Below are 23,591 nucleotides of genomic sequence, written 5' to 3'. Positions count from 1 at the left end.
TGATGTGTGACTCCAAAGGCATTTTCCTGCCTGGGGCCACCAGCAAACCTGGGCTGTGCTGTCCCTGCTGTTGGTCATACACTGCAGCTGGTGTGTGCTGGAAGCATAATTGACCAGGCTTTGTTTTCTTTCAAATGTTGAATCACTCTAAATAAAAGATTGGGTAACCCAATGTAATTTAGGTTATCGAGGAAATTCCTGTAAATGTAGCAAATTTACACTGAGTTTTCTGGCTATTCCACGGGGTCTATCTCTGACAGCGAGTGCATCACCCCACCATGCTCTGTGTGGACAAACCATCAGTGCAAAAGGGTACTGGTGTGGAGAAAGGGCTCCTTAATTGGAGCAAAGTTATAATGAGGTTTTGTGGTTGAAAGCTGAAGCTGAAGAATTCCGACCCGTAATAAGGTGTGCATTCCTGGCCACTGGAGAATTTAATATCTGAAACAATTTGCCTAGGGATATGATGAATTCTCTCTTTGAAAACTTAAATTAAGATGGGGTTATTTTTTTTTTTTTTCCCTAAACAATCTGGTTCAACCAGAAGTTATGGTCTTGATGCTGGAGGTTCTGGGAGCAGGTATATGACCCAGGAGATGCAGGAGTTCAGACTAGAAGCTGCAAGTCTCCACTTGGGTGAAATAAAATGTTTTGAATGGTGTAATAAAGCACTGCTTGCCTTCATGCTTTAAATCTCAGCTCAGTGTGGAGTTATGGGGGAAAGGTGACATTTTCTGAATTGTTTCTTCTGTGATGTATCTTTATTTCGTTAGCTGTTCCTTCAATAATTTCTCACTGACATGAGATGTGCTTGACTTTAAGGGGAATCAGCTCACCTTCATAGAGCCTCCTGATCCCTTCTCCTGTCCTGGGGAATAGGTTACTGCTTGCCTGCTAGAACACCAGTGCTAAGGGATAATTCACCAGGAAAACACCCCAGGCCAAGTAATGAACTGCACACTACAGTAAGCCCTCTTTCTACTCATTTTCCTGCAAAAACAATCCTTGTGCTTAGATATTTAAGGAATGCAAACCAAACTGGTGGTAGTGACTTTGAGCTACTAAGTATATTTTCCTGCTCTCCCCTTGGCATCGAGGGGAGTTTCACAAAAGCCCCTGTATTGGGCAGGGCACAGACCTCCCTGGCTGGAGTGGGACTGCTCCTTCTCCTCTTCCTCCTCCTCTCAGAAGAGCTGAAACGCAGTGACATCCAAAGCACTGCCCAAGTGGCTCCTGAATCCACCATCTCCTGCAGATGAGCCGAGTGTGGGCATGGAAATGTTTGCCACATAACTGGAGACACCTGGGCTGGCAGGAGCTACCAGGGCTGCTACCACATCAGTGCTGAACAGTCAGGAACAGGTTTCTGATGAGAGGGGAGAAGAAAGGCCAGTAAGAAGAGAACTTTTGTTTGATATAAAGTCCCACAGAAGCAACCCCCACAACCCAGGAGTACCCGACATACTCTTCCAGCACTGTATAGATCAATTAAATTAATCCAGTATTGATGACTTGGATGAACCCTTGTACTTATTTCAACTCTTTCTATACGAGAACCTTGAAGGAAAATGAAGATAAAGGCCTATATATGAAGTCTACTTGACTTTCCTCTCTTGCTGTGATGGTGGTGAATGAGTGTCTGCAGGGAATGCCAAACTTAATTGTCTTGTCTGTGAATAATGAGTCTTCTCTTAATACTCTGGAATTAGTAGGTAAACAAGAAAGTGCTTTTGGGGGAAATAAATGTAGTGTTTCCCGTATTTCCCATGATTTTACATTTAAATTTATTCAGTGAGCTGGTTTGATTAGTCCTCAGACCATGTCTCCACAATTACATCAGTCAGACTCCCTCTCTTATTCTTTAGGAGATCATTCTAATAAATGTTGCTAGGATTTTTTTTAACCTGTGAGTGGAACAGGGATAGAGGAGAACTGAAACACAAATTTATTACCTGTGAAGGTCTTGGGAAAAGCAGATAATGTCCAAGGGATAAAATGAGTCTTTAATTTGTTATCATGCTAAAGCCAGGATCCATCCTTTTGCCAGTGCTAAATTATTCTTTACTGTGTATAACACAGCTTCACAGATTTTTATTACTTTTTCAACCTTATTGCTCAGTAACTGTTGGAATGAACAGAAAAATTCATACTTTAATTTAAAAAGTGTCTCACTTCGGGGGGGAAACAAATGTATTTACCAACAAGAATTTTAACTTCTGAAGCAAAAAAAAGAAAAACTTTGCTGAAGAGTGATTTGGGGGAAACTGCAGAAGTTCATCTCCTTGTATTTACTGAAAATAAGCAGACAGAAAAACCTTTCTTACAGAGGTTCTCTTTCCTGGCAATGAGGTGCAGACCTGAAAAGCTCTACTGGGTCGTGAGGTAGCAGCTGGGAAAGTTCTTCTGTTCTTCTGCCTGTTCATGGCTCTCATCAGCAGAGATGTGCAGGGTGGCATTTTAAGATTGTGGCTCTCCAGGGCGCTGTGCATTAATTTGGGAAGCCTCCCCTCTAGACAAGCAAGGCAATGAGATTTACACGAGGAATTTCAGAGCGTGCAATCGAGTACTACATGTAGGTAATTTTTGCTGGGCAGATGTTTTCTGTATTGGCCTGAGACAGGCACTTTGAAATGCTTTGTGTTTGGCCAGTAAATTGTTTAGTGGAACAAACAATCTTCAGTGTCCTAGCCTTGACTCTGGCTCTGCTCTTCAAGCTCGTACTTACTCCAGAGCAAATGTTTCTGCTGACAAATCCCCAGTGATTTTTCATGTTGTTGGCGTGGTCTGGCACTTTTCTGCGAGGAAAATAAGTCTTGATATCAGTTAGGGAATATTCACCTCAGGAGGAATGAATAAAGGCTGGTTATCAGCTATCTGGGTGTACCTTCCATCAGGAGAAGAAACTCGTCCTTCTGTTTAACTCTTGAAAGGCTTTATTGACTTTAAACAGAAAGAAAAAATATGTTGTTAACAAGAAAGGGAAAACACCGTAATCTCCTGACAAATATGTAAAATCCTGTCTCTTTGTATTCACGGAGCAGAGCTGGAACCAAACAGTGAATAAAGGCCATCAGTAAACTTCCAGTAGATGAGGCAACCTGCAGTGGTCAGAAACTAGATGGTATTGCCAACCAGCTGCTTGTACTTTTTTTTTTTTTTTTTTTGGATGGTACTGTAAGATGTAGAGGGCCTGGCCTGGTGGATGAGACTGCCCTACCTCAGAGGAGTTTAGAGTGTCACCAGGACAGAAAGCAACAGAACTGGCACGAGACCTCCAGCTTTGTGCAGACATCTTTGCCTGGTTGGATAAAGGGTTCCAGATTGTCTGAAGCGTTTTTCCTGTAGCACTATCTGAAAGTGTCATTAGCATACAAATATCTCTTCCTTCTGCTGCTCTTCTGATTACAGGATTCCTTGATATAAGGAAGAGGGTTTTTTACAGTCAGTGTGATGGAACACTGGTACAGGTTGCCCAGAGAAGCTGTGGCTGCCCCATCCCTGGAAGTGTCCAAGGCCAGGTTGGATGGGGCTTGGAGCAACCTGGGCTAATGTTGGAACTAAATGATCTTTAATGTCCCTCCCAACCCAAATTATTCTAGGATACTATAATTCTGGGAAGCATAAAGGGAGATGTGACCCCGAGGTGCTCTCTGGCAACAGGGTGCACCTTACCTTACCAAGCCTTACTCCAGCACAGTCACACTCTGGATGGAAAGCTGCCCTCAGGGAGATTAGCTGTAGGGAAGTGGTACCCAGCCCTCACACAGGAATAATTTCCATGGCTTATCCCCAAGCCCCTCTGCAGCGCTGGGTGACCTGATGTCAAATATTACCCTTCAAAAGACAATTACGTGTCTTTCGCTTCCTCCAGTCCCTCAAAAGCCAAATAGTGCTATCTAATCTGAACCACCCCAGCTCTCCCCCATCCCCTCAGACACATGCTGTGCATTATATTTCTGCAGAGATTCATTGCAGTCTGGTTCAGCCATCCCTTTGAAGTCCTTGGAAGCTTATCTGTGCTCCAGCAAGCCAGGGTGTGTCTCCTGGCCAGCTTGCAGGGGACCTTACAGCAGAAATTTATTCCAGAGGCCACAGGTGCCTGTCTGGGCTGGCAAGAGGCATCTGCCTGTCTCCCCTCCAATCTCTGGCAAATTCTGGTGTATCAGAGCATCGTAACCCTCCAAGTGCACCCAACTTTTCCCTGCCCAGCTCCACTCCCGTTCTCCAGAGGGCACCCAGACCCTGCTCCCCCTGTTCCTACCCCAGGGTCCCACATCCATCACCATTCTCACCCCCTTTCTAGTAACCACAAATGCCCTCCCTAAAAAAAAAAAGCTGGAAAATGGTTTTACTGCCACAGGAGAAAAAAATCTCCAAGTCTGACATTAATCCTGAGATGAAAATGGCTGAGCAAGTATTTATGTTGATTTAAGGCTGTTCTTGTTACATTCTTGAAACTACTGAGGTTATCTTGTAATCCATCTGAATTGCAGCTTGTGGCATTGTGAGCTATTTCGTTTGTGCTGCATTTAACTATTCTTTACCTCCTTCTACCTCCCAGAATATGTGGAAAAACATACATGAGGCTTAGGAAACCCAGACCTATACCCTGTGAGGTGTCTCTGCGTCAGAAAATGGAAACAGAGCATTCATTAAAAGAGAAATTTTGGGTTCTGATGAGACTCTGCTGAGAGGAGACACTTTCCCAGTGCTGGGCTTTGGGTGGAGGAGGGTTCACTGAGCAGCACTCTCTCTGTTTATTTTCTGAATGTTTTGAGAGAATGCACGTCCCTGTAGATGTTTAGAGAGCAGCAGCACTGGAGATGAGGTTTATTTATTCACAAGATATGTATCATGCAAACAGCTGCAGGCTGCTTCTCCTCACTGCTCTGCTGATGCGATTTCAGCTCCCAGCCCAGCCCAGCAGACCACCCGACCCGGCAGGGAGAGGCAGCACAGCCCCCCTGGGATATGGGATCTGCATGGCCTGGAGGCTGCTGCCCCTTCTCCAGCAACTCTCACACACCCTTGGCCTTACCCCTTTCTGGAGCTGGAGCTCTGGGCAGCAGCCTGAGGAGTGGGTGAAAAATTGGGCATGACTAGGGACGTGGTGAGTGTCCTGGGCTGCACACCCTGAGAGGGTGGTAGAACACCGGCACGGGATGCCCAGAGAAGCTGTGGATGCTCCATCCTTGGAAGTGTCCAAGGCCAGCCTGGATGAGGCTCTGAGCAGCCTGGCCTGGTGGAAGGTGTCCCTGCTCATGGCTGGGGGAGTTGAACTGGATGACTTCAAAAGGTCCCTTCCCACTCAAACCATTCTACGATTCTAACGTGGACACAAAGATTTTGGAAGACTGTTTCTTTCCCTCTGCCGAAGTTAATCCCCTTCTCCCACCATTCTCTCTACTAAGAGAAGAGCCCCAGCTGGGTGGCACATTTGTCAGAATTTGGGATGAGAGGCACAAGGAGGAATTTTCTCCTGGGTCTGCTTGGTGATCTTCTCAGGATCCAGGAAAAGGAAGCCTCGGTGCTAAATCTGGCATGTGACATATGCAATGACCAGACAGATTTTCCTGAAGGATCTGGATGTCTCTAAGCAGAGGGAATCACAGTGTGATTTTCCTCTGGGATCTTCTTCAAGTCATTCCCTGACGAAGGTGGGGGGTTAATCCCATTTTTCACGTGCCTTTGGAAAATGCTCTTGGTCTGCTCCTCACTCCCTAAACTATCAGAAACCCGGGGATTCAAGGCAGGGTATGTGCAGAGAAACCTTGTATTATTTCCACATTGCATCTTGGCTTCACAACAGTTTCAGTAGAAGCACCATATGAGCTCTTCCATTTACTCCTTCAGCTTCTTTTCCCTTCTGTCCCTGCTTCTGACCCTTGGGCATCTGGGGGGAGATGGATATGGAAAGAGACCCATCACTTGTAGTTACTGCTGCCTGTTTGTTTGCAGAGACAGGGTTAAACCGTGTGCTCCTTCTTACCTGTAAATGATGTTTTCCCGGTTGAGCACAATTACAAATGCAGCTCCTTTGCTTTTAGCTCAATTTTTCACCACTTGCTCTCCACCCCCCACCACCTCTTGGCTGTACTCTGGTGATCACAGTAGTTTCTGTCTAAAATGTTTCAGTTTCTGTGTTTTCCAGAATCAACTGGAGCCTGTTGCTACACGCTGGGCAGGGTGGGACTGCTGATTCCTTTCCTTTTTTGTTTTTTTTCCCTCCATCAGAAAAGTAGATTGTTGAATGTAAAGCTTCAGGGAGTGAAATTCACAGGAGAGAAATTGCCTTGTATGTTTTTAACACGGGGCTACCTCGCTGGCAAGCACAGAATTTCACCCTTTGCATGTCATGAGAAACTGTTATTAGTGCTAAAGTTTTCTGGAACACAGGAATCAGCATTTCTCCAGTTCCTGACTCCTCACTACCCTTTTCTTGTCCTCTGTGGCAGAAATGAAGTTCACTGCTTTCAGATGCCTTGCTGAGTTGCTCTTATTTGCACGCCATGAGGCTGAACACGCCAGTAAACATTTGGAGCCCCATTTAAAAAGCTTGTTTTTTTGAGAGATTCTTGGGATTTATCATCTGTCACTGATCCACGTTCCGGTCCTCTTCAAAGGACGTGCAACATTTTGGGACCTGTCCAGCCTGGGAAGGTGGGGAGAGGCCATCTCTTGTGAGGTCCCTGTGGGGGACACACGTGGGACAGGGTCCCGTGGGGTCCCCAGCCAGGAGCCAGGGCTGCCTGTCTGTGCCCAGGGCGAGGACCACTGGGGACAGCAGGGCAGGTCACCCCTCTCCTCCCACACACACACACACACACACACACACACACACACACTGCTTCCTCACAGGAAGCATCGTGGGGGATCTGCTGGGATGTTTTGGGATTTTTTTTTTTTTCAGCCTGTGTTTACGCTCTTAGGGCCTGATCTTCCCAAACAGTTGAGGGCTGGGGCCAAGGAGCGCTGCAACAGCGAGGAAGGTCCCTGAGTGCCTGGTGCTCTTCCCAGCCAAGGGAACATGTGCTGCAAGGTGGGATGTCAGTGTGCCGGCCTCACCAGCATCTGGTCACATCCCTGCTGGCTGGGATGTGTGCCCTGGGACCCAGCCATCACCCCTCCAGGCAGGGCTCAGCTGGGAACGCTGTGCAGCCTTCCCAGTCTCCGAGCTTTTGTGCAGCTTGTTCCCGGTCTTTGCACTCCGGGATTATTTCAGCTGAATGAGCAACAGCTCTGAGACTTTACAAACCTTATTTACCATGTGATTACCCTGAAACGGCCCCATTACCTGCTCATCAAATGCAAGGTGGTCAGATAACCAGGTCCTGCTGGCTCTGCAAGGCTCTCTTTGGTAAATTAAAGGAGCACTAACGTTAACAACCAGGGAAAGCATTCCTGTACATCCAGCAGACCTGCTGTATTCCTCCCACTAGAGGACGGTAGCTGGTGTGCTCAGCCATCAGTAGCGTTTTACAGCACGAGCAAGAATAAAACAGCCCTACCCTTCCTGTAGAAACATGTTCCTTTCTAGTGGTTTTCACATAATGAATCCCAGTGAATATTTAACTAAGTCTCCCCTGTAATCAAGTTTCTGGCCTCCTCACTTGTCTCCACAGTGCAAAACACTTCCTGACCCACTGCGTTCCCCAGCCCTGGGAGGCTCTGGCAGGATCTGTGTCTCTGCTCAGTTGGCAGAGGAGCAGCAAGAAAGATCCTTGTTGGGTTTTTCTCATCCAGCAGTCGCTGATACGACCTTTGCTATCCCTTATGAGGTGGAATGGATCCTTACAGCCTCAGCTTGGCTCCCTAAATCAAAGGCAGGCCTGCCCTTCAAGCCCTGAAATATTGCTGTATTTTATATAGATATATGAATATTTATTGACCTGCATATGAATATTCAGTGTGCAAGTCTAGATTTCATGCAAAGCAAGTTTCCCTGCAACCCTCCACTTAAACCAGGGAAGAATGAAGGAGGAAAGTGCGTTTCTGGGTTTGTGTGAGCGGGGAAAATGGAGAGTTTGAGTCAGTGTGGTGACCTGGGAAACCTTTCTATGGTGAAACCCATGACTTTTGTTTAAGGAACTCCCCATGCCTGTATAAAATAGCAAATCCCTATTTGCCTTTGAGCTTTATCTGCCTGACCATTGCCTTTTCATGCCGTTTTTGGGACGGCAGCTTGTGAACTTGGTTACAGAGCTAACAAATGAGGGCTGTTAAACCCTGATGCATCTGTTTATGTGGAGACCTTCTTGGGCAGATCACTGGCTTCTCTCCAAAGGCAATCCATCTTCTCAAGTGAAATTGTGGGTACCTTAAACACCTGGCAAAGTGGAGGGGGAGGTCATCTTAGAGTGGGGACTGGAGCCGATAAAAGACGTGGCTTTCACAGAGAGAGAGACACACAGGAAAAAGCAAATTCCTGTGAAAACTAGGGTAGGAGATAGGGAGGGGAAATTATGTGCAAAGGAAGGGGAGACAAGGAAGAATATTAACTGCTTGTAGAATGCTGACTTCAAAGATGTTTGAGGGTTGACAAGAATGAGGCAGGGGAATAGTTGTAGGCATTTAGGGCTTTATTACCCAGGGTTGTGGAAAGTAAAAGAATTAGTTTGATTTTATGTTTTTGAACTGCTACAGAGTGACTGTGCCTGCAGCTGGGCCTCCGAAAGGGTGAACTGGAAACACGGAGCTTGGCACTGCAGAGGAGGATGTGGGAAGCAGGAGGGATCTGTTGGGATTCAGTGGTGTGGGATGGCTGGGTCGCAGGACCCTGCCCAGAAAGAACAGGGTGCCCACGCCGTGGGTCCCTGCCACGGAGTTTTCTGCTCCTTCCAGGATTTAAGCTGTAACATGAACCCTGCTGTAAGCCTGACCTCACACCTTCTGCTCTGAGGCTGTGCCTGAAAGTAAGAGCACCCTTTGCTGAACCCTGTGGTGTCACCAGAGAGGAATCTAATCTGATGTAACTGTGGCAGGGGAAGCTGCCACAGCCACCAGCTCCTCTAGTCAGACAGCAGAGCTCCAGTAAAACAAACCAGCGTGTATTGATCAGCTGCAAACAGAATTAAGAAGCTCGTGGGGCAACGAGCAGAATAGATCCAAGATCTGTAACAGAAGGACAAATTGTCTTCACAGCCTTTGTCTTCTCAGTTTTATAAGTCTGGCTCTGTCTTGCTGTGCCCTGCTTGGCACTGAGAAGGAGTTTTATTCATATGGTTTCTCTGAGGTTGCTGTTAAAAGCTCTTCTCCAACGCATGCTGCTTTCCACTCTTTTAGAAAAGACACCATGCCCCAAGAGCCAGAGGTGCTCCACCAGGACAGCGTGTGACAAATTCTTTATGAGAGAATACATAATAAATTGAGGATTTTCTTTTATTTTGGTTATTTAGTATTCAATATTTGCATTATGGAAGCGCCTGGAGGTTCCAGCTGGGATCAGTGTCCTATTGTTCTAAGCCATGCATAAAAACATGGTCAGAGATGAGGAGCTTACCATCTAAATAGATGAACTGGATAAAGGGTGGGAGACAGGAAGCATCTATTATCCTCATTTCATAGCTGGAGAGCTTGGACACAGACAAATTAAGTGCCTTTCCCAGGACTGTGCAGGAAAGCCAATGCAGAAGGGCAGAAAACACTGAATGTCCAGGATCCCAGTGTAATACTCTGCTCATAACACACCACATTTCCTCTTTAGATAGATCTATCTTGCATCAGTGTAATAAAAGCAACAAATATTTTTTTTTTGAATGTTTTCCTTAAGACACACAAAATGAGAGGAGCAGCAGAAAGGTTACATGGCTACAAGGCATAACAATCCAAAGGGAGTGTTGATGCTCAAATGCCACTGCAAGACATTGACACAACCATAGTGAAAATAACCTTTTTCTCCACCAACTACTTGGCCTTACTGCCTGAAGAGGTGTCTCCTAGAAGATTCTGCTCTGCATAACGCAGGGGAAAATCAAAAAGTGATAGACAAGAGCAATTAATTTGCCACTTTCTCTAACTTGACCAAAAAGAGGTTTTTTTTTTTGTTGATAAATACCCAGTAAAACTACTCCTTTACCAGGGGCCAGGAACTGCAGCCCCCCCTTCCTGTATACATTTTGCTGCAAAATAACTTGATAGCCCATTTCTTCACAGTTTGATGGATAATTATTGGATCTCTTGGCATTGAAATAAATTCATTTTTATCTCAGTTTTTCAGTTTAGCAGCATCTTGAAGTAATATCTGGTGAGGAACTGGTGATGAAAGTCTCTCACTAGTAGCTTTTATGTTAGAAAGGCTTGGTGTTTATATGAAATTACTTTTCCCTGAGACACTGAGAAATATGTTGAACAACTCTGCCTATCTTTGAAAAGAAAATAATTTTTGGAAGTGGATTCCTATGATTTACTTCTTTGGTACCCTGAAAAAAAAAGTTCAAAGCTGCCAGGGAAGGGAGCCATAAACACTTTGGAAACCAGGTAAATATTTTAGCTGGCAGAGTTTGGGTTTAGGCATTTAGTTTTAAAAGAACTTTCAAAAAGAAAGGAAAAAAAAAAAGGAATCTGGGACAAGCATTTAATTTATTCATCATCATCAAGGGATATTTTTGGATGGGACAGTTTGAGCAACAGGGAAGAACTGTTGCTTCCCACTGTCTTCCAGGGAGAAGGTAAACCCTCAGTGATGTGCGTGGCTGATTTAGGGTCTAGAGAGTTTCTCCCCATAGATCTCTAAAACTTGAATGTGTGGGTTTTCATTTTCTTTCTTTTTTTTTTTTCCCCCTAATTTAACTTCCTGTATTAAACTTCTGTTTTCACCAGATGATAGAACTGTGACATGTTAGCAGGTCCTGCACCTGGAGAGCAGATCAGTAGTGCAGAACTTGCTTCCCTGTGGTACCCATGGCCTCCCTTGCCATCTGCCTGCAACGCGGCAGGAGCTGCAGCTTGTTCCTCGCTGGGCTTCCATGGAACAACCAGTTCCTGTGGAGCCCTGGCTGCACTAACATCTCCTGCACTTAAAAGAAATGTCAGGGGCTCTGTAAGGATTAGAACTGAGGAGTGCTCAGAAGCTCTGTGTTGTGTTTTTTTCTGAGGTGACTTTTCCCACATTACTCGGAGGCATTGGTGGCCCGTCTTACCTCATCTCTCTGCAGGCACAAGTTCTTTGCCACCTGCTCAACCTTCTACCTTCACCCCCCAAAAAGCTGGGCTTTTAGGGATGAGTAGGGCTCCTGTGGGTCCAGCCCAGGAACAGCCTGAAGTCAGGCACATCCTCACCGTGCCCTGCCAGATGAAAGAGATGTCGGGGAGGAAACGAATTCATCTCCTCACCTCTGCCTGCTCCTCGCCGGGGATTTGGCCGAGCCCAGCTGTGCCTTCCCCGCAGCTGGAGCCCCTGGCTTGTCCCCTGCCCCTGTTGAACATTAACTGTATCCCTGCCTGCGTGCGGAGGGAGGACCAGGGTTCAGCTGACAGCAGCGACAAAGAGCTGGCAGGGCTGAAAGATTTCAATTTAACTTTCTTTCTCCTCCCCCGCTCCCATATGCGGGGGGACACAGCGCTGTTCCTGCTTTTGAAACTTGCGGGGCAAAGGAGCATTGGTGTCCTCATTTTCCTTCCTCCCCTATTGATGTATCATTGCCAGGATGAAAAAGGACGTCTCAAGAGCTTTTGAAAAAATGGGTGACTACTCAAGACATTTTATAAAGGAGGAAGAATGGGAAAGAAAATAGGACTCGGTAGGGGGTAGAAGGAGCCTGAATGTGTGCCTTGTCTGTCTATTCTTTCGCTTGAAACCTGGAGCTGTTGTTCCTATTTCAGTTCAAACTGTCACCTTTAGTTCATGATGGCTTTACTGCCCTTGCTCCTGAACCTCAACAGATTGGGGCTTATTTACCTATTCACACTCTGCTGTGGAACCTCATTAATAGGCTTATTAGCCACACCATTCACGTGCAGGAGGGCTCACAGAAAAGATCCCAGCCACTTTGAGAGGAGGAGGAAAAAACTGTAAAGAGATTATGCTCTCATTCAGCAGCCTAACTGCTGTGAAAGGCTCCCTGGGCCCACTGAGATCTCTTGAAGCCTAAATATGATGACAGAATTGATCCCCCCACCCCACACCCCCCTTTAATTCCAAACATGCTTCTGCTTTTCTCAGATAGAGGAGCTGGGCTGTTGTGGGCCACTTTAGGAGAATGTGGCTCATTTAAGAGAAAAGGCTGCTATTGATAGACTGCTATCTTTTCATCCCCCAAAAGAATAAATTCTGACAAGTGCTTCCAGACCTTGGAAATAGGTGTTCTGATTTTGTCATTTTTAGTGGAATGCTTCCTTTTCTTTCAGAGTATGCAAAGATATCGATGAATGGGGAAAGGTATTGCAGCTTCCTGTGCCGGACAATAATTTATGTGAGAATGTGTTAACAATGTTTTCAATGGGCGATGGACATGCCCAGAGCTGGGAAAATTGGATCTTGACTGTGACATCTCAGCTTCTCAATTAGAACATTCAGATGTCTGTCGCTTTAGGAACAAAAAAAAAAAAAAAAAAATTAAACCTGTGTTTCCAATCAATTACAAATTTGTCTGCTGTCCCTCACAAATCCTGAAGTACCGGTGGGAAAATACTTTCTGGGAGGTAAGTACATATTCTACAGAAAATTTGTTTTTAGGTTTTTGGTGTCTGGGAGTGTGCAAATAGAGTTACATTGTGCTGTGTGGCCACAGTCCTTGAAAATCCCCTTGATCGATATTGCACACAATATATAAAATGTGCAGTAGAGCTACGCTTAAAGAAAGTAACATTAAATTGATCAACACTTGATTTAATTTGAGGCAACCACCCCTTATTGATTTTGTTGTCAAGCTGATTCTATACAGCGAGCATTACACAGGCTTCGTATTCAAAACCTTTTAGCTGATGGTATCTAAAGCAAATGTTTTATTAAGCAAGGATCAGGCTAAGCTGTATTGAATTTTGAATACACATATTATTCAGTTTTAAATCTGTGTGTCCAGGCAAATGACGTTTGCCTAACTTTTCGACTACTTTTCCCATTTGGGCACCACACAGACAGGTATTAAAGGTGCACTGTCAGATAAATTCACAGGGCAGTTGGAATCGCGCTTTGGACTGAGAGGCTCCTGAGGGTGATTTTTGGAGCGGGTGATTTTTGGAGCGGGCGTTATCCAGCCATCCTCTAGAGCTGGAACGGGCCACAGGCCGTTCACAGCCATGGCTTCTGAGCCAGAAACACTCTAGGAGAGGTTTCGGGGAAGGCTGTTGAGCTGGTGCCATATCAGTGCGAGGATGCAGATGCTGCCCAGTGCCGGACTGGCGGTGCCGCAGCCCAGGCTCAACCGCTCCGGCGGGACGTGCCGCGCTCCCCGTCCTTCTTTTCCCACCCACTGGAAAACTTTGAGTGGAGCGACCGTGCGGGAGCCCTCCAGCCCCGCGGTCTCTGCGGGATGCGCTGCCCCGCTCCCCGGGGCAGGCAGCGGCCGGAGCGGGGGGTGCCCTGCTCCCCTCCCACCGCTCTCCGGTCCCGCTGAGCCCTCCGCGTCCCCGCCTGGGCGGGATCGGCGACCCCCGGGCGGGGTATCCGCGACCCCCGTGTGGGATATCCGCGACCCCCGGGCGGGGTGCGGGCTCGGCCGGTCTCCCCAGCCCGCAGCTCCCCGGTCCGGGCGGGCGGGTGCGGGGGAAGGGGCTCCGCGGCGATTGGCAGAGCCCGGCAGCGCCGTCCAGGAAACGGCTCGGGTTGCAGCGGGGGGAGTGACCGGGGGAGGAGGAAGGAGCCGGAGGAGTGCGCCGAGCGGGTGAAAGGGGTGGGGGAGAGCGAACCCACCTCCCACCCGAGGGGGCTGTCGGCGTGACAAAGCTGCGGCGGCTCGGGGCGGGCGGCTGGATGGAGCGGAGCGGGACCCGCGGCGCGCTGCTCGGCGATGCCCGCGCGGGGGAGGAGGCGGCTGCTGGCGCCGGGCACGGCGGGCTCGCCCCTCTGAGGCGGTAGCCGCTGCGGCCGAGCGAGGGGACGGGACGGGACGGGACGGGACGGGACGGGGCGCCGGGCCGGCTCCTGCCTCGCCTCGCCGCCCTCCTGCCTCCCTCACCCCGCGGGGGATGCGCCCCGCTGCGCCGCTGCGGGATCGCCAGCCGGGGCCGCCCGCCGAGTGACCGCGGCCGCACAGGAGTTTCCCTCCCCGTCCCGGGAGCCGCCGCTCGGCACCGCCACCGCTCAGCCCCAGCTCCGCGGAGCGGACCCTGCCCGCAGGTAAGGGCAGCGCCGGCCCGGGGGAAGGGGCAGCCCCGGCGTGGGGAGGGCTGGGGGTCCCGCCGCTCTCTCCCTGTGCCCGCAGCAGCGCTCGGGCGGCCGCAGCGGGGCCTCGCACCTGGAACCCGCCGGCCCCGGGCGGGGATGTGGCCGTGCGGGGCTCGGGGGGTGTCCCGGGCGGGGATGTGGCCGTGCGGGGCTCGGGGGGTGTCCCGGGCGGGGATGTGCCCGTGCGGGGCTCGGAGGTCCCCCGAGCGGGCGGGCGGGCGGTCCCGGTGCGGGGCTCGGGGGTTCCCCCGGCGGGGGATGCGGATCGGTTTGCCCGTCCCTCGGTCGCCAGGGCGGTGCGCGGGGAAGCCCGAGCAGCACCGCTGCTTCCCTGCCTGTCCCCTCCCCGTTCCCGCTGGGTGCACGGGTGTCTTTGGGGATGGTTCTAGCGGTGACAGCAGGACGGGCAGCAGGGGTGGGGGTGAGAAAGAGGGGGTTCATCCCCGGGAGAGCAGCCCGGGGTCGGTACCGCCCGGAGCAGCCCCGTCCTTGCCCCCAGTGCTGCGGGAGCGGGGCCGCGGGGGCTGAACCGCCCCGCCTGAGATAAGGGGGGGGGGAGAGAAATCTTCAATGAAATATATATTTAAATGCAAAACGGCCCCTTCAAACTGGGACCCATTATGCGTTTGGTGTGAAACGCTATCAACATTTAAAACTTCATTGTCTCCTTTGTACCAAATCCCTGTAAATCTTCCACTAGCCTTTTCTCATTTTCATCTGAAAAGCCTGTTTGGGCTGAATAGACAGCAATCAGCAGCCTCTGGACTTCTCTCTCTCTGGAATGTCAATTAAAATGCAGATTTACCCCCCCCTCCCCATCTCTTGGTGGCAAAAGACTTGAGAAAAACAGGATAGTCCTGGAAAGCAAATGAAAGAAGTTCAAACAATGAAAAAGTACTGAAGCTGCCAGCCGGTTCCCATTAGTCCTCCAGAATTAATGTTTAATAACTGTGATGCGCAGATTTGCTCGGAGATGGAACTGTGATGAAGAGTCCTGTTAGATATATGTATATATATATATGTGCGTGTGTATATATATACACATATACATATATATATTTATGGTTTTGTGTGTTTCTTTCAATTTCTGTCAACACGCGTTTCCCCTGTCAGTGAAATTGTGTATACGGTGTGTGTGTGAAGCTTTATAGTTTCGTCTACCTGGATTTTTCTGATGAAGCTCCTGGGCTTTTAGGGCGCTTGAGGTTTCCTAGTGGAGGGAAGGTCCATATTTCATTCAGATTTTGCTGTTCCCTGCCTAATAGAGAAAGACGCTGAAAAGTTATACAAAAAGCAATGTATTGATTTGGTTAACATACTCTACAAATTGTCCTCTCCCTGGGGAGCGATAAACATCTTATAAACAACAATGGAAGTAGATTAAAAAGAACACTGAGCATTGAATTTAATTAATGCCACTGCTGAACAAGTAGTACTTGTTTGTGTGTGTGAGTGTGTTTAAACTGAAGTACAGCTTGGAGGAATTTGGTTGGGCTCCCAAACCAGTCTGCTTTCCCATGCTTGTCAGTTTGGCAAAGAAAATTTGGGCAGGTATGTGACGAGGTGAAAATTGACTTGATGAGCGAGTGGCAAGGAGAGCCATCAATCATTGGGGGCTGACAACTCCTCCCCGAAGTGTAGGCTGAGAAGAGAGACAGAGTTCCCTTTCAAGGGGAAAAATAAACACTACGTGTGGCTTTCACTGAGTCTGAGACTCCAGGAGGGATTATGGTATTGTAGTCAGGAAGCCAGAATTGTGGAGGCCAAAAAGCATGCTGGGGCTGTGTTCCAAACATTGAGATAGAGGTACATAATTATCCAGCACAGGAGGTCTTTCCAGAGGCTCGTCCCCCAGCAACTGTGGCAATTAAGCTATGAAAAGAATTTGGTTTTTCATCTTTATCGGACTTTTGGGGAAAGGGCAATCCTCGAACCCTGGTCACTGCTGCGGTGGTAGAAAGGGGCTTGGCTCCACGGATGGGTCCGGAGCTCTGATTTTTGCTTTGCTGCACCTTTGCAAGCTACGATTTTGAGTGAGTGTTGTGCTGCCCTGGGGGTGAGGAGTCCCTTCCTTCTGCTGGCAGATGCTCAGGTGCAGAAGCCAGCAAAAATCTTCAGGTGAGGAGACCTTGGCGTGGCCAAGGAGGCTTGTGCTGCACTTCGGGATTTAGGAGGAGGGTAGGAACCATAAACATGCTTTCAGTGGCATTTTTTTGTAGTCTGAAGATCTGAAATAGCAGAAGTCTCGGTGGAGCTAGAGCTGCTGGAGTCTAGAATATATGCTTGCGTTCCGGTATGTTTTCCTTTTGCAAAATCGTGATTGAATTCTGCATTTACAGGCATAGCCTTTAAGCGGGGCTTACAGGATGATGTATGGAAATTAAATCAGCATTACATCCAGTCTGTTAATTAGGGGTTTCTACCCACTTTACAGCTGGATAAACTGAGCTGCAGAGCTGTGGCTGCCAGACCAGGTGGGGCCGGAGGCTGAGCTGGGTGGCAGCATCCAGGGGGGGCTGCTCTGGTCCTTCCCCGGGCACAGACCGGTCCCAGAGACAGAGCTCTCTTCAGCTCTACACCTGCTCTGTGCTTATTTACAGAAGGGCCCGGCAAGCTCTTTGCAAATGTTTGTGCAGTGGTCTGGTGGTGTTTTCACTGGAGATTTCATAGTAGTTGCTAGCTTGTGGTGTGGGATGCTCTTTCTGTGCTAAAATCTCGAAAGCAGGGAGAGAGCTTTGAGGTGATACCAGCTGAGGTGAATAAAGCTTGCCCTGAAGTATCAGGGATTCACCTGGACTACCGTGTATTAATTATTTTCCCCAAGTGCCTTGTTTATGTCATCTAAAATCAGTTACTACCGACTCCAGAAGTTACTCTATGTAGTATCCAAGATAAAAGATGCCTCAACAGCATTTCTGTCCTTAGCGCTGTGAGCTTTGTGTGCAGCAGGTAGCAGAAGGCTAATACAATCTGAATCAACTTTTTAATGGTTGGCTTTTTGAGGGGAGAATGTTTGTCCCTGTTTCTATGTGCTGAGGTAGCACTCCACATCCAAATGGCAAGGAGTTTGGAGAAGTCTTGACTTTATTTCTACACTCCCTGCGTTTTTAAATTCTTAAGTGTGAGGGCAGGAGGGAAAAAGAGGTCTTCTGTTATTTTTTCCTCCAAGCCAAGTGCTCTCTAATTTTCAGTTGGGTTTCATCACATCTAAGATGAATCATTGACCAGATGAGAGCAATTGCTGCAGTTACTTGTTTTATCCATCTACTGAGCGTTGCCATCTTTCATTTTTGAAGCGTAAAATCAGGTCTAATTTTCTGGTTGAGCTGTTTAATCACCCTGTGAGGAGGATGCTCTTCTGACCCTCACCTGGCATCTTAGTCTAGGGGCAACAGGGTCCCCTGAAGAGAGTGCCAGATACTTTGCTGCCACTTCTCTCTCCCATCAGCCCATACCTGGATTACCAGTTAACTCCATTAATTGAAATCAGTTTTGCCTGTGAATAAAATAGACCTTTTTTCCCCCTGTTGAAAAAAAAAAATATATATATCAATAGGCATCATTGAGAGAGGGAGAAAAGAAATGTTTGTCCACACAGCTTGGCATGTATGGATGGAAAATGATGCTGGGCAGGTCTCCCACGAAACTGCAATCTGTACCATACTTCATACAGATTTTAAATGCCTGTAATGTGGTGGAGGGAACCAGTATGACTGCAAAGATAAGAGCCTTTCACTTGTTCAGGACTCTGGGCTTTAAAAGGACACTGAACCGAGTCAGAAGAAGGTACATCCATAGGGCAGCTGTGGAAGTCCTGAGGTGAAATAAAGTTTTACAGATTTTTCCAAGTCTAAGGAGTATAATTTTTCAACTGTTTTTCTTGTGGAAAATTACTGAATTCTTGTAAATTCAGCTGGCTGCAGAACCGCCTAGGTGAAGGAATGAAAAACAAGGCAAACTTACATAAACCTTCAAACAATAACAGGAATATAATTTGTATAATTGTGGTAATTTTGGAGCATTACAGGTTATGTGCCTGCACATGTGTGTGCCTCTCGTGTTTTTTTTTTTTTTTTAAACCTGTATGTTTTTCTGTCAGTAAAATAGCTCTCTAAATAATGTGCTGAGAAGTGATTTTGTGAAAACAAGGAGGACTTGGTTACGCCTCAGGTGATGATGGAAACTGCTAACAGAAGATGAAAAGTCACTCACTTTTCACATATTCTTGAAGCTGGAAAACTATTTTTCCCCGTCCTCCTCTTCCCCTCCCTCTCTCACCTCAGCTCTGTTTGAGGCTTTATGAAGTTCTTTTGGTCTGTGTTGTGAGATGTTTCTGCTGACGGTGTTAAATCTCTCTCCTCCCCACAGCAGCCGCCGTTGTTCCAAGGGAGGAGGCACTACCCTGGCCGAAGGCACGGCTTTCTCTCCATGCTTCTCTAGAGGTGCTCAGATGGGATTAAAGTCCACATGGAGCTATGGAAATGGACCAAGAATTTACTCTAAAAAGATGGTCAGCTGGGATTCGGGTTGCCTTATCTGCCTGGTGGTGGTCACCATGGTTGGACTTTGCCTGGCTCGACCTTCGTTTAATTTAGTTGTGGAAGACACCACGGTGGAACCCGAAGGTAAATCGCTCTAGAACCCTTAATTCTTGAAAAGGAGTTAGTTTTAAATGCTTGAACGCCTGAAATAGGAGACAACATCACCTGTGCTTTGGTAAATCTGAGGCGAGTAACAGACGAGCCCTGGAGAGTCGTGTTTTTTGACTCTCCCTGCTCCCACACGGGCCGTGTTTGTACAAGCACGCGTTTGTTTATTCTTATGCAAGCAAGTGGTGTCAGTGATTTCACTCGGGACCGTCATCACGTTGTACAATCAGAGTGTATGGCTGAAAGTTTTCAGGAATGGGCCTTTAAGGAAACCGGTCTTGTTGCGCTTTACACATGCGTCGCGTGTCGCTGCGTCCAGGAGCTCAGCGGATGAGTTGGCTGCGGGTCTCTGTCGTTGTCTCAACCCGAGAAGTCCAAAGAACTTGGTTTTTGATGGTGTGGCCTGAATGCTTAGTTCTGCCAGGCACTCTGCAGAAGTGCGGCTTTGTTGGTGTTTGCACTCAGAACAGAATTTCCCTCTTGCTGTCAATGCCCGAGCCCGGTCGGTGCGACGTGTGTGGATTGCAAGTCCTGGAAGCGTAAATGCTGAGATCTGAATAGCTTAAGTTTATTACTGTGAGAGGCTGATTGAGACCTTCACGTGGGAAGAGGTGTTTTGATCAAATCTCCTATTTTGGGCCTGCACCTGTTGGTATGTTCTTGTAGGTTTATCTGTTCCTCAAGCTTTGCAAAGCGGTTTCCTTCTCTGAAGAGCCAGGGAAGAAGGGCTGCTTTTTTTATTGTTGCGAGCTGATTGTGTTTAAGAATGTTTTTACAGTGTTGTGCTGCATCTTTCCTGCTCTTTGAGCACCCCGGGGGGGGAGCAAGTGAGGTTTCCTTCATAAGGTTCTATCTGTCTTTTGGGAAGTGATTACAGTTCTAATAACTCTCAAGCTGGTGGTCCACAGAGCATTTCTGGTCTGGCAGAGCTTGCTGGAGAGACTTTGGCCTTTACCCATCCTGCTGCTCATGTCCACGAGTGCAGCTTGGTTTTTATTTGATTATGTTTTCACGCAAAACTTATTTGTTTCTATCCTCTGCCTCTAAAAATAGACACCACCAGCTAACACGTTTTTGGAGCTCGTTCCAAGTACATTTTTATTGATGGCAAGGGATGAACTGTTTAGAGATGATGAGCCCTCTTCCCTAGCAAGCATTCCTGAAAAAAAGCTCATGAAGTGTAGCGATACTGTCATCTGTCAGCCATAGAGATTGTTGATAGCAAAGATTTTTGTTTGTTTTTTCTTTTTTTCTTTTGAAGGTAACTTGAGAATTAAAAAAGAAAAAAAAAGAAGCCCAACTCTCATCACCACTTGCTGTATGATTTGTTAATTGAACATCTGGTGCCTTTTTGGCTTTTCAGGCGAATGACAAAATCATGAATAACTCTGGTCTCAGACTAGCTTTGTAGTGAGGTCCCCTAGTTTTAGGGTTAAGTTGGAAAGAATGTGATTGCAGAATTGGTGGGGTATTTTATGGGAAGAAGAGTAATATTTTTTGAATGATGCCTGATAATTTTTCAACTCTTCAGTGAAAGAATAGATTTTATTGTCTCAGAAAGCACATTTTAGAAATATGTGTTTCTTCCACAGTGAATATGGAGGGGGTAGAATCTGGGTTTTATCAAAGAGTAAATTGTTAAAAGGGATTTAAAACTTCTTCCCTGGGCAGGAATGTTACTGACATGAAACAATTTTAGATGTGAGAACCCAAATCATTACCAGAAATAAGAAAAAAAAAATCAGAAAGCGCTTGTAAGTTAATGGCATACTAAGCTTTTATGCTGCAAAATACAGGGAATTGTGTGGGATTTATATCTGAGATTTGGGAAATAAAACCTCCTTTATGTGCTTTGTTAAACCCCTTTTAAAAAAAATCAAAACAAACCCAAGTTTTTACACAATCACCTTCTCTGGGTTCTGTCACTGCCACCCACAAGCTCTCCCAGCCAAAATCCAAAAAAAAAAAAAAAAAAAAAACCAAAACCTTCACATAATCTCTTCAAAGACAAAGCAGACTTCTCTTTTAATTTAGTAAATGCCAAAACATTTTGGCCACAGCTAATCTGGGGGGTCAGGTGCTCTAATAATGTAAATTTTTCAGTGGGGCTGCTGACTGTGCAGTCATTAGAGCTATGACATTTCATACCAGCTGAGAAGGTCAGCAGGGCCATGACCTTTGGTGACACATGTTGTTCTGTTCCTGAGTCTTCCTTTTCTTTTTCTGTTAGATGCTTTTATTGTTATTGTTTATTGTCTTAGTGACTCAGAATATTGGAGAAGCTGTTTGCAACATTACCAAGAATTAGGATGGTGGCTCTTTGTTCCTTAGGTTGTAACCTAAGAGAATATACCTTTTCTCAGCCAAACATAACTCTAGGGATATTTGCAATCATTTTCTTCGTGGTATCTGGTTAATTATGTGCTTTAGTATGAGCAATATTTATCTAGTAGGGCAATCAGCTGCACGGGTAGGTGCGGGACATGTGCAAGATGTCGTGCATCAAGGTACTCTTGGTTATATGCAGTCAATCTTGAACAAATAAATATCCATCTGTGACCCTTGGATATTATTACTGTGGTCCATATGCAAGTATTAGCACCGAAAATGGCACTCTGAGCCGCTGCGATTGATAAGGTTGGTGCTGATATCGTGGGTGCTCACTGAGGGCTGGACCCTGAGTGTGGTGGGTCTCAGTGTGGTGCTTTTTTTTTTTTTTCCTTAAGCAGAGATGGTAAAACCCGAGGCTGTTCCTCAGTGTGAGCAGAAACAGGACCCTGCAGGAGCTGGTGTGGGGACTCTCAGCCCTCAAACCGTATCTGGCATCACGTGTTTACACGTATGTTTTTTGTCCTAGGGAGCGTGAAAACTCTCTGCTCCTAAAACTTAGAAACAAACCCACCTCAGTGTGTACAAAGGAGCCTTTCTGCGTGTCTGTGTGTGTGCCCAGGCTGTGGGGGCCTTTGATGATAGCCAACATTTCACCAGGGCTCTGACCGCACACATGGGTTGAAGGGTTACTTTGTGAGCTGAATAATTAGTTTAGACATACATTTGATAAATAGCAAGCTCTCCCTTGACCTTCCCTTGCCCAGGCTGTGTGTTATCGTTGTGCTGGGGAGCTAATTTGGTCTCTTCCCCCACCGCCGCCACCACCACGTGCAGTGCCTTGACGCTGTCCTTGGAGCACCCACTCGCTGTAGTGACGTTGTGTTGCAGTTCTTTTAATTTAGGTCGTGTTTCAGAAGATTAATTTAAGCTTTCCACGAGGCACAGGCTGTTTCTGTGCCCTGTGAAAAACACGATGGTTCAAAATGGCCTTGAATTTGTATTTTGGAGCAGTGGGGAAGGAGAGAGAGAGAGAGAGAGAGACCTCCTTTAATGGGTGACAGAGTGTTTGTGGTGGAATCCAAAGCGAGTAACAACTTGTCATTGGGGTTTTAACTCGCTCACAAGCGTTTTCTGGCTGTAAACAACACACAAATATAAACATGTTCGGTGCAGTGGCTTCCTTTTTGTGAAAATGCTGGATAACGGGAGCGAAATGCCCTAATTTTTGTAAAAATGCTTACAGTGCTTAAAGATGAACGTCACAGCACAGTCCACCTGGAGATCCCTTTTAGCCACTGTGAGCTGCCTGGATGAGGATGTGGGATTTTGTGGGGTCCTCCCAGGGAGAGGGAATGCAGTGGTGATGGGCTGTCCCCCATGTCCCACAAGGAGCAGGGTGCTCTCCATCCTGGGGTGCCCCCATGGATCCTCTCCAGGCAGTGCCACCCTGCTGACAGGTGACCCTGCACAGCCATCATCTTCCATGGACAGGGGCAGGGTCGAAGCACCAGGATGCTGCTTCCAATCTGGGAGTTAAAATAAAGCAAATAGTTCACTCACCCTCGTTGCTGTTTTGTTTTGGCTCTATTTTTTTTTTTCTTTTAACAAGAACAGTGGCTTTGACATATCTGCAAGTCAAATGAATAATTAAAACTGATTAGTTAAATCGGAGTTGGCTTTATCTTTTTAATTTATTTTACTTTTAATTTCATTTTAAGGAAGGGCAATTATCAAAGCCCATTAGGGAGGAATGTGACATCCCCACAGCTTCGGGTGAGGGCTGGATGCCCTTTCAGGGATCTGGTTCAGTAAGTTATTTGGCCCAGTACAGGATTTGCCAGCTGAGGTTCTGGGGAATTGTACAAGCAGCCAGATGAAATCAGTCTTAATGTGTCCATTCTGTGTTTAAAACATGCAGTGCTTTAGCAGGGGCATGGTCTTGAGCTGCAAACTAATTGGGCATGGGGAGGGTTGTTATTTACAGTCCCTGTTGATGAAACACTGGGAGTCGGTGGCAACTGTTTTGCAGAGTAGCAGAAATAATTGCATGTTTTATGCTTATCTGCCACACAGTTGCAGCTTTTTGAAAGGGTACAAAAGTTATGAACTTTTAGGAATTGGATTCCTTTAGTTATTTTTTTTCTCTTTTTTTTTTTTTTTTTTTTTTTTTTTTTTTTTTTTTTTTTTTTTTTTTTTTTTTTTTTTTTTTTTTTTTTTTTTTTTTTTTTTTTTTTTTTTTTTTTTTTTTTTTTTTTTTTTTTTTTTTTTTTTTTTTTTTTTTTTTTTTT

The 23,591-nt window shown here is 46.8% G+C and overlaps 1 protein-coding gene across 6 annotated transcripts in view; it reads left to right on the top strand.

Moving 5' to 3' along the window:
- The first annotated feature begins 16,423 nt into the window (after positions 1–16,423).
- FGFR2 (fibroblast growth factor receptor 2) overlaps positions 16,424–23,591 on the top strand; it is a 77,713-nt gene continuing 70,545 nt past the window's right edge. For 2 of the 6 annotated variants that reach the window (XM_027898882.1, XM_027898881.1), the window contains exon 1: positions 18,685–18,948. In XM_027898882.1, the coding sequence (XP_027754683.1) occupies positions 18,774–18,948 (175 nt within the window). In that variant the 5' untranslated portion in view covers positions 18,685–18,773. Of the gene's footprint in view, positions 16,442–18,684; positions 18,949–23,591 lie in introns of those variants that run through there. The other 4 variants (XM_027898885.1, XM_027898884.1, XM_027898880.1 and 1 more) reach the window with 4 other exon arrangements.

This window comes from Empidonax traillii, unplaced genomic scaffold (genome assembly GCF_003031625.1).
Source record: "Empidonax traillii isolate 1590-97213 ecotype Southwest subspecies unplaced genomic scaffold, ASM303162v1 scaffold627:size381796, whole genome shotgun sequence".
NCBI lineage: Eukaryota > Metazoa > Chordata > Aves > Passeriformes > Tyrannidae > Empidonax > Empidonax traillii.
Note: the sequence above shows the minus strand (reverse complement) of the source record. Positions and strands in the feature narration are given on the sequence as shown.